The sequence below is a fragment of the Mesoplodon mirus genome, assembly GCF_964341445.2.
Source record: "Mesoplodon mirus genome assembly, chromosome: 7".
NCBI classification, from domain to species: Eukaryota; Metazoa; Chordata; class Mammalia; order Artiodactyla; family Ziphiidae; genus Mesoplodon; species Mesoplodon mirus.
In genome coordinates this window covers 7,189,924-7,203,433 of record NC_138983.1, presented here as the reverse complement: position 1 = coordinate 7,203,433, position 13,510 = coordinate 7,189,924, and the positions used below count along the sequence as shown (strand labels likewise).

The 13,510-nt window shown below is 60.6% G+C and overlaps 1 protein-coding gene across 3 annotated transcripts in view; it reads right to left on the bottom strand.

Moving 5' to 3' along the window:
- The window catches only part of LTBP3 (latent transforming growth factor beta binding protein 3), a 17,922-nt gene extending 4,412 nt beyond the window's left edge, over positions 1 to 13,510 (bottom strand). Inside the window, exons 1-17 of one of the 3 annotated variants that reach the window (XM_082629023.1) lie at positions 12,776 to 13,510; positions 9,521 to 9,850; positions 9,171 to 9,373; positions 8,878 to 8,983; positions 8,565 to 8,657; positions 8,269 to 8,391; positions 7,613 to 7,771; positions 7,341 to 7,526; positions 6,776 to 6,792; positions 6,627 to 6,699; positions 6,360 to 6,449; positions 4,454 to 4,579; positions 4,238 to 4,369; positions 3,990 to 4,118; positions 3,628 to 3,750; positions 3,266 to 3,388; positions 143 to 265 (exon numbers count right to left, since the gene is read on the bottom strand). In XM_082629023.1, coding sequence (XP_082485149.1) covers positions 143 to 265; positions 3,266 to 3,388; positions 3,628 to 3,750; positions 3,990 to 4,118; positions 4,238 to 4,369; positions 4,454 to 4,579; positions 6,360 to 6,449; positions 6,627 to 6,699; positions 6,776 to 6,792; positions 7,341 to 7,526; positions 7,613 to 7,771; positions 8,269 to 8,391; positions 8,565 to 8,657; positions 8,878 to 8,983; positions 9,171 to 9,373; positions 9,521 to 9,850; positions 12,776 to 13,097 — 2,458 coding nt within the window. In that variant the 5' untranslated portion in view covers positions 13,098 to 13,510. The remainder of the gene's footprint in view (positions 1 to 142; positions 266 to 3,265; positions 3,389 to 3,627; positions 3,751 to 3,989; positions 4,119 to 4,237; positions 4,370 to 4,453; positions 4,580 to 6,359; positions 6,450 to 6,626; positions 6,700 to 6,775; positions 6,793 to 7,340; positions 7,527 to 7,612; positions 7,772 to 8,268; positions 8,392 to 8,564; positions 8,658 to 8,877; positions 8,984 to 9,170; positions 9,374 to 9,520; positions 9,851 to 12,775) is intronic. The other 2 variants (XM_082629022.1, XM_082629021.1) reach the window with 2 other exon arrangements.

The window sequence follows — 13,510 nt, the reverse complement described above, 5'->3', positions numbered from 1 at the left end:
CTCATCTTGGATCTGGATGGGGGCTGGCCATGGGAGTGCCTAGCTTGTTTACAGGTAGCCCCTGGGCTTGGGGCCTGGGTAGTGGGGGTCTTGGGGTAGGGAGGAGGAACAGGTCAGCCCCCCAGCTCAAGGCCCCCCTCACCCTCACAGTGGCTCCGGTCCCTTGACAGATGGTAGCCAGAGAGGCACTGACACTGGAAGGAGCCTGGCGTGTTGGTGCAGATGCCGTTGTCACACATGTCCCCAGCCTCACACTCATCCACATCTGTGGAGCACAGGGGCTGTCAGAGGGCCAGGATGGGATGGTCTTGGGCCTCTGCTACCCTTTTCCCACTCCTGCCCATGGCCTGGAGCACCAGAGCTGAGGTGAGTGGAGCTGGGGAGAAGCATGGGACCCTCACCCCGCTCCTGTGTGGCACACTATGCCCTAACGACCAGGCCAGGTGCTGCCAGGAACCCTGGGCCACGTATGATTCCAAAGAACTCTGGCCTCCCCATCCTTCATCTGTTCTCACCAAACAATCCCATCCTGCCCTGGGCTTCCTGGCCCCACCTGCTCTCACGGCTGCTCTTGCCCTTCCCCCAGCTGCCATGGCTGCCTTCCTTCCCATGTAAATAAGCTCCCCTATATCTTTGGTCTCACAGAATAACTTGTTCTGCTTGTGCAGTAAAGGGACTTGGCTCTGAGAGCATGCTTCTCTGCAGTCCTTTCTGGTGGAAGCTGGTCGTTGCCCACACCCCAGACCCCTTTCAAACCACACTCTTCCTCTGGGGTGCACTTGGCCCCCACGCCAGCCTCTCTATCGCTGTCCGCACCCACCTTCCTAGCCCCTCTCCCTCTCTCTTCCTCCCCATCCTAGGAGTTTTCAGCATCCACTTGGACAGCCAGGCCCAGCCTCTGACCTTACAGCCCTTCATCCCTCAGTTTCTGTGACCCTCACCTCAGTGCCAGCCACTCACTCTCGGTACAAGGGGCTGGGATCCGCCCCCTCTTGGACATCTCAGGTGCAGCTTCCTTCCCACTGCCTCCGCTGTTCTCAAGCCCCCAACTCTACCTCCTCTAGTAAGGGCCCATGAACACCTCTCCTTCCTCCTCACTGGTCTGGCAAAGAGCCCTAGCCTGCTTCTCAGGATCCTGGGTGCTGAGCGGGGCTGGAGCCAGCCACCAAGCTGAGCACCCTGGGCCACTCCACTCCCTCTGGCCTCCAGCCCGGCCAGATCCTCAGCATGGCTAGCGCTACCCTCTCCTCCTCCTCTCAAGCCTTGACACTCCAAAGCCCCTAGGTAGCCCCCGTGCTCTTGGGCAGTTCCAAACCTCTACTGTTCTCCTCAGCCTACAGCCTACACCCCACTCTGGTGACCCCAGGTCTCACTCCTCCTCACTTGCTGCCTGCATCTTCTGGCCTCCCGTCATGCCACGGAAGCTACCCTGCCAAGGCCACCAGGGACCTTCTCGTCTCCCCAGCTAGTTCTTATTTGACAAGAACCTCTCCGTTGCATTTACCTCATCCTCCTCTTCCCTGCATGCCTCCGCTCCCCAGCTTCTCAGCTAGTGCTCCCTGGGCCCTCCCACCACCTCTGCTCCGCCATCTCCTGCTCCAATTCCCCTGCCTTCTACCGACGTGGCAGTATCCACAAGGCTCTGCCAAGGCTCCCCTCACCGGACCCACCATACTTGACTGCACCCCAAGGCTCCACATGCCCCCAGTTCACACCCCAAGGCTCCACAGCTCTCCCCAGTGCCTACCCCGAGGCTCCACACACCCCCAGTGACACCCTAAGTCTCCACAGCTCCTCCCAGGGCACACCCCAACACTTCACACCCTCCCAGTGACACCCCAAGGCTTCACACCCTCCCAGTGACACCCCAAGGATCCACACCCCCATAATACACAGTTCCAGTTGGGTGTGTCTGGCCCAAGGTTTCCAATCAGTATGGCCCACCCTCTGCTGGCATTGCCAGCTGAAAGGCCCACAGGGACCACCCGCTCAACTGTCCAACATGAAACTTAATGTCTTCCTTCTCAAACATGCCCCACCCCAGGGGACCCTATCCCGGTGAGCAGAACCCACTGAATCACCCAAACTGGAAACCTGAGGATCCCTTACTCCCCTCTCTCCTTCACCTTGACATCCAGTTAACAAGCAGCCCAGGTAACGCGTTCTAATATTTCTCTAATATCACATAATCTCATGACCATCCTTAGGCCTCTATTCTCATCAGGTCCACCACTGTCTCTGTCCTGAGTCCCCACCAGACCTCCAGCCACTCTCCACAATGGGCATCAGGGAACTTTCTAACACAAATGGCCAGTCTTGTCATTCTTCCCCTTAAAATGCTTCAGGTGGGCTTCCCTGGTGGCGCAGTGGTTGAGAGTCCGCCTGCCGATGCAGGGGACACGGGTTCGTGCCCCGGTCCGGGAAGATCCCACATGCCGCGGAGCGGCTGGGCCCGTGAGCCATGGCCGCTGAGCTTGCGCGTCCGGAGCCTGTGCTCCGCAATGGGAGAGGCCACAACAGTGAGAGGCCCGCGTACCGCAAACAAACAAACAAACAAAGCTTCAGGTGCCTCCTAATATCCTCAGGGTGAAGCTCAACCTCCTGGGCAGGGCTTAGGTGGGCCCTTCAGGGGGTGGGGACCTGCCCCTCACCGGCCAGCCTCAGCCCCCATCCCCTGCTTACACCTTACATTCCCTGTACACTCCGTGCTGGTGTTTGTCTCTGACTTCGCTGGCGCTGCGCCTGGCATGCTCTTCCCTCTCACCTTTCTTCGCTTGGCTAACTCCTGTTGATCCTTTAAGAGCACTCAGACCTCCCCTTCTCCCAGCCCCGCTGAGGTTTCCCAGGAACACCCAAACTCCATCCAGTCCTACAGCCCTGCGCTCTACAGTTGGTGTCTATTGTTCTCCAGTTTCTCTGAATCCCAGCCCTCAGCCTTCCTCCGGATACATAAGAAACATTAGTGTCGGGGGGACTACTAACATCCCCTTTCTTTTATATCTTTTTCCCCCCCATCAGATTTAAGTAACGTGCTTTGCAAACGCAGCTTCAAGCTTTGCCTCTTAAGAACCTTCCTACGTAGAAATTCTGTTCGCCCCCTCCTCCGCCAGGTCCGCTGAGGAAACTAGTGAGTGGATCAGTGAAGGGGCGGCGTCTGTGAATTAGCTACCTCCTAACCACCCGTCCGCCAGACGGGGTGACCCAGTCCCCAGCTTCGGCGCGTGAATGGGTGGCGGGTGGCAGGGCGGGGAGGGCTGGAGCTCACCCAGGCAACTGCGGCCGTCCGGCGCGGGCGCATAGCCCTGGGCGCACGTGCAGCGGAAGGAGCCCGGGAGGTTCTCGCACCAGCCGGGAGAGCAGGGGCTGCCCTCGGCGCACTCGTTCACGTCTGCAGCGGAGAAGGCTCGCCTCGGATTCCGCCCCACCGGATGATGCAATGTGAGGGGGTGGGAGCCCCCTCCGCCCGGGATGGGGGGGCCTCTACTCCCGGGAAGGAAGCCCAGTCTGGAGGTGACTCCCACCGCCATTTGCCCCGCCCCATCACAGGGGCGACTCCCGAAGGGCCCCGCCCATTTGCTTTCGAGGCCCCGCCCCGTACCGTACCCCGGACCCAGGCCTCGCCCTCACCGCGGCAGGCCCCTCCCCCCTGGCTGCGGTAGCCGGGAAGACAGGCAATGCACTTGAAGCTCCCAGGCTTGTTCTCGCATTTGCCATCCGGGCAGGAGCTAGGGTCTCGGCACTCGTCGATGTCTGCACAGTAGGGAGGAAGAGGACTCGTTTGGGGACAACGTGGCCGGCCAGGCGCTCAGGGTCCTCGGCAGGGCCTCCCTTCGTCATAAATCGACAAGGCGAAGCGGGCCCTCTGGGCTCCGGACCGAAACCTCTGAGAGGCCCAGAGCTGGGCAGAGACGGGAGTGAGGCCCTCCGCCCCCACCCCAGGCCGAGGGACCGCTGAGGACCCCCGGCGGTCTGGATGGGGTCTTCCCCACCTTCGCACACGGGCGGTCGAGAGGTTTTGAGCCGGTAGCCGGAGTAGCAGTTGCACTTGTAATGACCGGGAAAGTTGATGCAGAAGCCGCCGTCGCCGCACAGGTGGGGCTTGGCGCACTCGTTCAGGTCTGAGCGGGAGGAAGGGGGCGCGAGGGGAGTGCAAGGCGGCGGAGGGGATTACATGCGGTCGGGAGAGCCCCCCGGGTCCACCTAGCCCCAGCGCCACCCCCGGCCCGGCCGTGCTCACCCACGCACGAGCGTCCCCCGGCGCCGACGTGCAGGCGGTAGCCGCGGTTGCAGTGGCAGTTGTAGGAGCCGCCGGTGTTCATGCAGATGCCCCTCCCGGCGCCGCACGGCTCCGCCTCGCACTCGTTCACGTCTGAGAAGGGCGCGCGGGCGAGGAGGCGTCAGAGGTCTGTCGGGAGCCAGGGCCGCCCCCGCGCCACCCACTCGCCACGCTCACCCACGCAGTAGCGGTGCTGCGGATGCGACCGGTAGCCCGGGTTACAATGGCAGGAATAGTCCGAGGGTCCCGGGACGCACTCCCCGTGGCCACAGATGTTCTGGTTCAGTCGGCACTCGTCCGTCTCTGCCGGGGTTGGGGGGCCAGGCAGGGAGCATTCACTTTCTGCCACGTCCCCAGGGAGGACCTGGATAGCCCATGACTAACGACCCGGATACCTGGGCCGGGTCGCACCCTAAGCTCGGGTGCTCCAATCCTAGGATTCCCTACACCTCCATCACAGATAACCCCAACATCACAACCTCCGGTAGCCCCAAACCATGACCCCAGGTCCCTGACATCCCTAACTCCTCAACTCCAGGAAACCTTGATACTTCTGTCCCCACTTATGATACCCTGACCCCAGTCACCTCAATACCTCAAACCCTGCAGCCTCACCCACACAAACATCCTCTAGATCAGTGAACCAACACCCCCTTGCCTTAGGGACCTGCCCGCCCCCCATTCCAGAACAGGTGTTTTCTTCCCCCTCCCAAGGCAGACAGGAGCTGGTTTCCTGGGAATCCTGGCTCGCACCTGGCTGTGCATAAGTGGTCAGATCCAGGAATCCTCCTCACCCTATTTCCTATGATTCCTAGTACTCCCTGCCTCCACCTCTCCCTCCTTGTGGTCCCTCCCCTGAGCCCTGCCCCATGCAGCCCAGGCCTTGATGCTGAACTGTACCCCCTCCCAAACACACCTGGCCAGTGGGCTCTTGCAGGCTGTTCTCTTTGAGGGCCTCTCCCTAGGCATCCTTAACACTCCCTCCTCTGAGATGCCTCCGCATGTGTCTCTTCCTCCACATTCCCACAGCCCCCAGGCTGTCCCTGGGTGGTTCCTAGCCTGTGCAGACTTCCAGGGCAGTCACCTTCTACCAGGAGCTCATCTAACCTCCGGTTTTCAACCAGGCTGGTGGCTTCCTTGTGGCTTTGGAGTCCACAGAGACATGGGCTTGAATCTGGCTCAGCTGTGTGACCTGGGACCAGTCCCTGAACCTCCCTTAGCCACAATTTTCTCATCTGGAAAATGAGGCTAACAGTGCCCACTTCACAGAGAAGGGTAAACGGTATTTAGTATGTAAAACTCTTCAGTCAGTGCCTGGCCCAGGGCAACTGTTCAGCCATAGCTAGCAATTATTACGATGCCCAAAACCCTGCAGACACTTCCCACAGCCTTTGGGATCAAACCCAAGCCTCTTAACAAGGCTCCCTGAGCCGGTCCTCCCCTAGTTCAGAAACACTGATCTGTGTGTGTGGTTTCTCCCCGCTCCATGAAACCAGGGTTTCATGTTTCCATGCCTTTGCCCAAACTGGAATGTCCTTTTTCCCAACCCGCCCATTTCTTTCCCACTTCTCGTTGTTAATTTCTAACAATCTTTAAAGCCCTGCTCAGAAAGCCTTCTCTCATTGCCACCGCGCATATTATCACCCCACCCCCCGCCCAGACTTCCTTCCTTCTTCTCTATTTTTTTTTCATAGCATTTATGAGACATACTAGATTTGGACTCATTGATCTGTTTGTTGTCTGTCTACTCCACAAGGATAGGGAACTTTTGTCTGTTTTGCTCATTACTGTATCCCCAGCACTTAAACAGTGCCTACACATAGTAGGTGCTCAATAGTTAGTTGTAGAATATATGAATAAATGCCTTCGGCCTGGGCTGACCACCATAATACCCGGATCAGTTGAGGGCAGAGTGGGATCTCTGCTGCACACTGAGGCTTCCACAACGCCCAGCCCAGGGCCTGGCACACAGTAAACCCTGGATGTTTTAGTGCTCGGGAATGATTGGAGGGGGTAAGGGAGGAGAAAAACTAAGTTAGGGGCGTGGCTTACCTCGGGCGTGGCCTAGGTGGGCGGGTCTTACCTGTGACCTGAGTAGGGGCGATCTCTACCGCACTTCGGGACGGGGGCAAGTCGGGCAGGAACCAGGGCGGCGAGGGCCGGGAGATCAGCTCTGCAGGCAGCAGGGCACACTCGTCAGCTGGTGAGGAAGCTGAGAGCGCCGCCCCTCTCTCCGCAGGTCACCGGCTGGGAACTTCATACCCAGCTTCACCGCCCCCTGGTGCCTAGACTGTGAACTTCCCCGGCAGTGACAGCCCTTGAGGATTGGTTCCTACGGTGCCCAGCTCACCAGGGTGGGGCCGGGCAGGAGATGTGGTGACAGTCGGATGGCTCTGCTGCGCGGACTGCTCTTCGATCACTGGCTGCGGGTGACAGCAACATGAGCCCTCTGTGTCTCCTTGGCCTCCCTGCCCCTCCCACCTGGGCTCTCATACTCACTGAGTCTGTGCTCACCCCTAGAAGGGAAGAAGATGGGGCCGTTAAGTGTTGGGCTGGGAGAAGGGAGTCAAGTCTGGGATTGGCACTTGGGTATTTGTGGTCAGGGTCCCTAAGAGTTCAACGATCATGTCTCTGGATCAAGCATCAAGGGTTAGATCCTGAGGTCAGGGAGTGTTTCCATCACAGGTCAGTGAAGCAATGGTTGGACAAGGTCCTTGGCTTGGGAGGTTATAGCCAGGGTCAAATCCCTGGGTCAGCGGTCAGAAGGTCAGATCTAGGGGCAGCATTTGAGCTGTATTAGTGCCCTGGTCTGGAAATCAAAGGGGTCCTGGAGTCAGAGGATTGAATCTGGAGGGCAATAAATGGTCAAATTCTGTTGAGCAGGGGTTAATACTGGGGTTAGTTACAACATTGGTTAGGAGTCAGAGTATCAGCTCTGGGGGTCAGTGCTGGTCTGGGACTAGGAGTTAGAGGTTACACTCAGGTCATATCTGTGGATCAAGGGTCAAGGTGTCAGACCTAGGGGTTCAGCAACTGTCAGGTAACAGGAGGGGTCAGGCCAGACCTCTCTCTTCCTCTGTGTCCTCAGGTGGTGGTGCCCGGCTGGGGCTCTCAGGGAGCTGCTGGGGCTTGGGTGGCCCATCAGGGTGCAGGAAAAGGGAAAAGTCACTTTCACCCTGAATGGTGAGCGTCTGGTGGGAGGTGAGGATGTGGTACCCCTTCCCAGCTGGACAGATCTCCTTGAAGGCAGCTGCGGCCAGAGCAAGGGGCAGAGAAGTGAGCATTTCCTGGATAGGCACACAGACAGCCCCCCAGCCACAAATGCCCCAGGCTCACCAGTGCCATCAGCTGGGCAGCGCTGGCACCTGGTGCCCCAGGCCTTGCCAACACTGCAGCAGCAGAGTTGACGGGTGAGGCGCGTGGTCAGCGGGTGCTGGCACTGGTGCTCAGGACTCACCAGGCGGAAACATAGGCTCTTCTCCTCTGGCTTGTCCGCTGCAGGGGCCAGTGGTGGGCATGGGCATCTGGGCCTGAACACTGCCCACATCCCCCTTCCCATCTGCTCCAGACCTTGCCTCTCTGGCCCGGACAACGCTTAAGGCTCATGTGGCCCCTGATCGCACATGACCCTGAATTCATATGACCCCTGAAGCCTGTGTTATTCTGACCTCATGTAACACCTGAAACTTCGGTGACCACTGACCCCACTGGCCCCTGATTCTAGCTGTTCTAGACTTTATCCCTCCCACTCATCAAGCCCATGGTCTCATATGACCTTAACTCCATATAATCCCTGACCCCATGCGACCTCTAACCCCAGATCTCATGCAACTCCTGAACCCACTGATCCCTGACCCTATCTGCTCTGGGCCTTGTTTCACCTGAAGTCAACCCTTGACCCCACTTTGACTTCTGTGACCTCTGATCCTTACTGTTTGGAGGCTTAACCTCCCACCCATGCTTTTTGACCTCCAAGGATCCCCCAGTCTCACCAATGCACTGTGTGCGGGAGGGGCCCAAGCTATGGCCAGGTGGGCAGACACAGCGATAGGAGCCAGGGTTGTTGAGGCAGTCACCATGGCGACACATGCCTGGCATCGCGCACTCATTGATGTCTGTGGTAAGGGAGAGTTTGGTCCCTCCAGTCTGGGGCCATAGGGTGACAGCAAGCTGCTCCAAGGACCTCAGGGTTCTGCCCCTCCCCCACCTCCCCGCTCGTCCACCGCAGGACCTCCCCCGTGACAACCGGCCTACCCCTCCAGCCCACAGAATCTCCAGCTGGCCGTACCCTGGCAGTGTGTGCTGTTGAGCCTCTTGTAGCCCTGGGGGCAGTCAGTGCCCACCTCCCCACGTACAGGCCCTGGCTTCTGCACCCCTGTGTCTACAGAGAGAGGAGAGGATGGCAGGAGAGGACCTTGGGGGGCCTGCAGAGAGGGAGGGGAGGGCACTGGGGACAGGCAGGGTGGGACGCTAAGGGGAATTGGGTGGGCAGTGAGAGGCTCAGGCTGCTTGGACTGGGGTCTCCCATTGCAGGGCTGAGAGGGCTGTCGGCGGAGCCACCCTGTGGGGAGTGGGAGCTCTCACTGAGCCACGGCACTCACACTGCAGCTGGGGGCACTTGTGACACTTGCTCTGGCCCCAGGCTGTGCCGATGCTTCCACAGCAGTCTTCCTGCTTGGTGAGGCCGGGGAGGGGATTGCTGCCACACTACGGAGAGGAGTGTGGACAGGGGTCACAGGGTGCCCAGCCCCCACCTGGCCTCCCTCCGGAGGCCCTTTTCCTCCTCCACTCAACCTGCAGGACACCCCCAGTTTTGAGCAATCTGGGTGGGTTGGAACAGGGCAGCCCCGAGAGACTGAAGGGCCGGTCCAGCGGCGACTGTGGATTCACTCACGGGCTGCTTGGGCAGCGTGTCCTGGAAGCAGCGGCCCAGGGGCTTCTGGGTGGGTGGCCGAGGATGCGGAGGCTTGGGGTGCGGCAGCAGGTGCTGGGAGGGGGCCGGGCCCTCGGCGTTGGGCCCTTCGATGCGGTGCACTTGGACGGAGGCCTCGGGCGGGTGGTGGACGCGCACGTTCACCACGGGGGGTGGGGCCTGCACTGGGGGGCGGGACACAGCGGCTTCAGGGCTGCCCCGCAGCGCCGGTTGGCAGTGCGGGCGGTTCTCCAGGGCTGGCCTCTGCCCGGGACCTGCCACCCTAGTGCCCGCCCACCTCGGCCTCCCGGGGTCTGCCCGTTGCCTGGTACCTTCCGCTGAGATCTGTCCTGGCCCGAGGGGCACCAGGAAGGCTGCATGCTGGGCAGGGGGCCCCTCCCCAGGCCCCGGCGGATCGGCGATCACCTGGACCGCGTAGATGGCGTGCTTGCTGGCCACAGACTCGCCTTCCGGAGCCAAGGGAGGCAGCGCGCCTGTGGACAGGGCCCCAGCCCGACCAAGCCCAGGGCCTGAGCCGCCAGTGCCCCCGCCAGTTCCTCCAGCGGGCACCTGGCAGAAGCGACCGGTGAAGTCCGGGGGACACAGGCACTGGTTTCGGGAGGAGCACTGGCCGCCGTTCATGCAGGGCAGAGGGCACACCACTGGGGAGGAAAGGTGCGTCAGGGCCCAGGCAGACCCCTGTCCCCAGCCCCCAGGCCCAGGCCCTCACCCACATCCTGTCTCTTCCCCTCCTCCCTGCTTCCTTGCCACCCACCAGTTCTGTCCTCCCTGGGAAGCTGGTTTTTGTAACACATCACACACACACACACACACACACACACACACACAGAAACTACCCTGTAAGTCCCCCAACATCCTTATACCCATGGGGCCACTGGAGTCAAGTCTTCAACTTAAATCCTAGCTAGGAGGCCATGTGCCAACTGTGTGGCCCTGAGCAACTTACTTGCCCTCTCTGTGCCTCAGTGTCCTCATCTGTAGGACTGTCCTGTCTATTAAATGGGGCAAAGCCTGTACAAATGTGCCTAATACACAGTGCCTAATACACAGTGGGTCCTTAATAAGTAGTAGCAAATGATGATGATGATGATGATGATGATGATGATGATGATGATGATGGAATAGCCTTTCCCTCCCCTTAGGCCTTTCCTGGCAATCCAATCTCTCTCTGGTGCTTCCTCCTCCTCACCCCTAAATTCTTCCCCTGATTCAGCCCTCTCTGGGCTCTCACTCCCTCTCTTTGTCTTGCCATCCCAGGGCCCACACCTCACCATTGCCAACTTGAGCTATCCCTCTCCGGGACCTCTCTTAAGCACCTCCACCCAGGGGACCCTATCAGAAATCAGCATCTTGCCTCCCCACCTCCACTTGGCCTTGAACCACCACTGGGAATCCCCACCTGCCCAGTCACTCATAACCGAGCCTTGATACTCCATCTCTCCTGCTCCCACTCCGGCCAGTTCTGGCCTCTGTAATATCTCATAATCCATCTTCCCTCCTCCCCAAGCCCTCTGCCACTCCCCTGCCTGTCAACATCCCAAGCGCCCCCAGAGAAACTTGCTTCAGGCAAAGCTCTGGCACAGTCACACCCCTGCTCACAGCTTGCTTCCTTGCTCTACGTGGCCCAGAAGGAACCTTCTTTCAGCCTATCCCCCCCTGCTCTTTCTGTGTGCACCCTATGCTCCAGGACTCATCTCCCGTCCCCTATAAATGTACCACATCTTCTGCCTCCCTGGCTTCAATCATGCCTTTCCCGCCCCCTTAGAGCCTTGTCCCCCATCTCTGCATAGTCACATCTTATCCTTCCAGGCTCAGCTCCTCCCCCAGGAAGAGAGCCTTTCCTCAGATCCTACCCACCCTCTGCCTCAGCTCTGGATGCCAGAGGAGGTGCTGGGGGAATGAATGAAGGAGTGGCTCCATGAGAGGATGGGATCTCTGTCTTCCTGTCACACACTCATGTCCGAAATCCAGCCTTGGGGACCTGAGCTCACACACCAGGCCCAGTCCCTCTCCTGCCTGCCACATGGCTGCCCTCACTTCCCAGGATGGGAAGGTGGGGCTGAGGCTCTCTGGACACCTGAAGGGCCTCAGAGGGATGGCCCACATGCATGGCCATCGGGGCCTGGCTAAGAGCATCCCAGCCCAGCCCAGCCCATCCTGCCCGGCCTCTTGGGGCCAGTCTCTCAGGGCAGAAGGGGTGTGTCCTGGGCCGGGGGAGGCAGGATCCTCTCCTTCCTGCCTCCCAATGAGTCACCCATAGCGGTGAGGGTGACCTCCCTGTGACACCCGCCCACTGTGGCCTGGGCGCCGAGCCTGGGGGATGTGGGCAGCACGGATGGAGACAGCAGCCTGGGCAGGATGGCCAGGGGGCTTGGGAGGCCGGGCCCACGTACACTCACATGCACAGCCATCTCATCACACACACATGCACAGACTCATTCTGACACCAACACAGGCTTACATAAACACTCCCATAGTGATTGCAGACATGCACCCAAGACAACACAAAGAAACTAGTACTTGATCCCAGTGTGCCACTCCAAAGCCGGGCATACCCCCGTGGGTGTGTCATGTGCAAGCACGCACGCGCACACTTGCACACAGACACACATGCACATCTCATGAGAACCCCACATCTGTGGGGTTCCTCAGGTCTGAGTGGGTACATGAGTATAGGAACATGTAAGAGGGGCTGTTTTGCTGGTGCCATCCTGGGCCTGGCCTAATTACCCTGTCCAGGAGGGTAATTACTGCTGGGACACCTCCCCCAGCCTGGCCCACAGGGCCCTGAGGGAGGAGAGCTGAGCCCAGGCCTGGTCCTCTGAAGAGAGATGTTGGGGAAGGGGTGGACTCCAGGTGGAAATGGGAAGTTATCACGGCTTTGTTGAGGGGAGACTCTGAGGCAGAGCTGTTAAGATGTATGGGGGAAGCATAGATGGGGCATCAGGAAGAGGAGAGGCTGAGGACCCAAACCAGCCCCGACTTCCAGGCCTGCTCCCCACTTCTTAGGCCTCAACGCCCCTCCCCTCTAAGACCTTGCCAGGAACTAATTCCCTCACTCCCAGCCCTGACCTCAGCTCCTCCTCCCAGAGAATGCAGGTGTCTACCACTGGCAGGCCCTACTTTAGACAGTTTTTAAAGACTTTTCCTGTTTCTTCCAGCAAGGCTGTTTCTTGGGGGAATACTTATCCCTTCTCTGAGACCTCCTGCCCCCCGGCTCACATCCCTCAAAAGCCCCTGCCGCTGACCCTGCCTCCCTCTCAGGACCCAGCACTTTCCTTGAGGCCTGTGTCATCCAGGACCCCAGCATCACCCCACACCTTAGGCCTCAACGCCAACCCAAAGCTGTAAAGTCCAGGCTTCCATGCAGCCCTCCCAACTCTGGCCCCAGCACTCCAGCCTCCCAAGCCCCCTGAAGCCCCTGGGGCCCCAGGCCCTCAGGCTCTGCTCTCTCAACCCACGACCCCCAGGGTCACGTGGCCTACGTGGCTTACGCTGCCAGGCACCCCGCATTTGTCCAGGTGCCTGCCTTCCCCGCTCCCCCTGCCCGTGTCCCCGGCCCTCACCCACGCGGAAGCCGGAGCCCGTGAGCGTATCGGTGCTGTGGCCGTTCTCTCCGATGAGTGTCATGTTGGAGCCCTGCTGACAACTGTCCCGACACTGGCCCTTGAGACAGGTCCGCTTGCAGATCACCGGCGCAAAGACCACCTTGAAGCGCTCGCGGGCCAGCGCCCCGCCCCCGCCAGCGCCCCTCTCGCCCGCCGGCCCCCCCTCGGCCCCGCCGCCCGGGCCCAGCAGCAGCAGCAGCAGCAGCAGCAGCAGCCCCGCCGCCCCCGCCCCGCGCATCTCAGGGGCCAGGCCGCCAGCAGCCCCACGGGCCCCGGGCATCCGGGGCCGCAGGACCCGGGGGGCGCGCCCGGGCAGGGGCGATGGTCCCGGCGCCCGAGGGGAACCGCGAGCCGGGAGCCCCGGGAGAGGAGTAGAGAGGGCAGCGAGGGAGAGGATGGGAGGAAGCGCGCGGGGAGGGGACAGCAGGCGCGGGCGCGGGCCCAGTGAGAGGCAAAGAGATGGAGGCTGGACTGCGGGGAGCCCAGAAACTTCCACCGCCCCGGGAAGGAGCCCAGCCACGAGCCGGGGCCGAGGGCCTGCGGAGGCCCCAACCTGAGGCCGGAGCGAGGAGGCCGGAGCAAGTTGAGGCGGAGAGGAGGAGCGAGGGGAGAGGAAGGCCGGGCGGCCGGCCCGCTCCGCGCCTCCCCCGGCCGGGCTGGGCTCCCGCGGCCGCCGGGAAGCAGGGAGCGCGC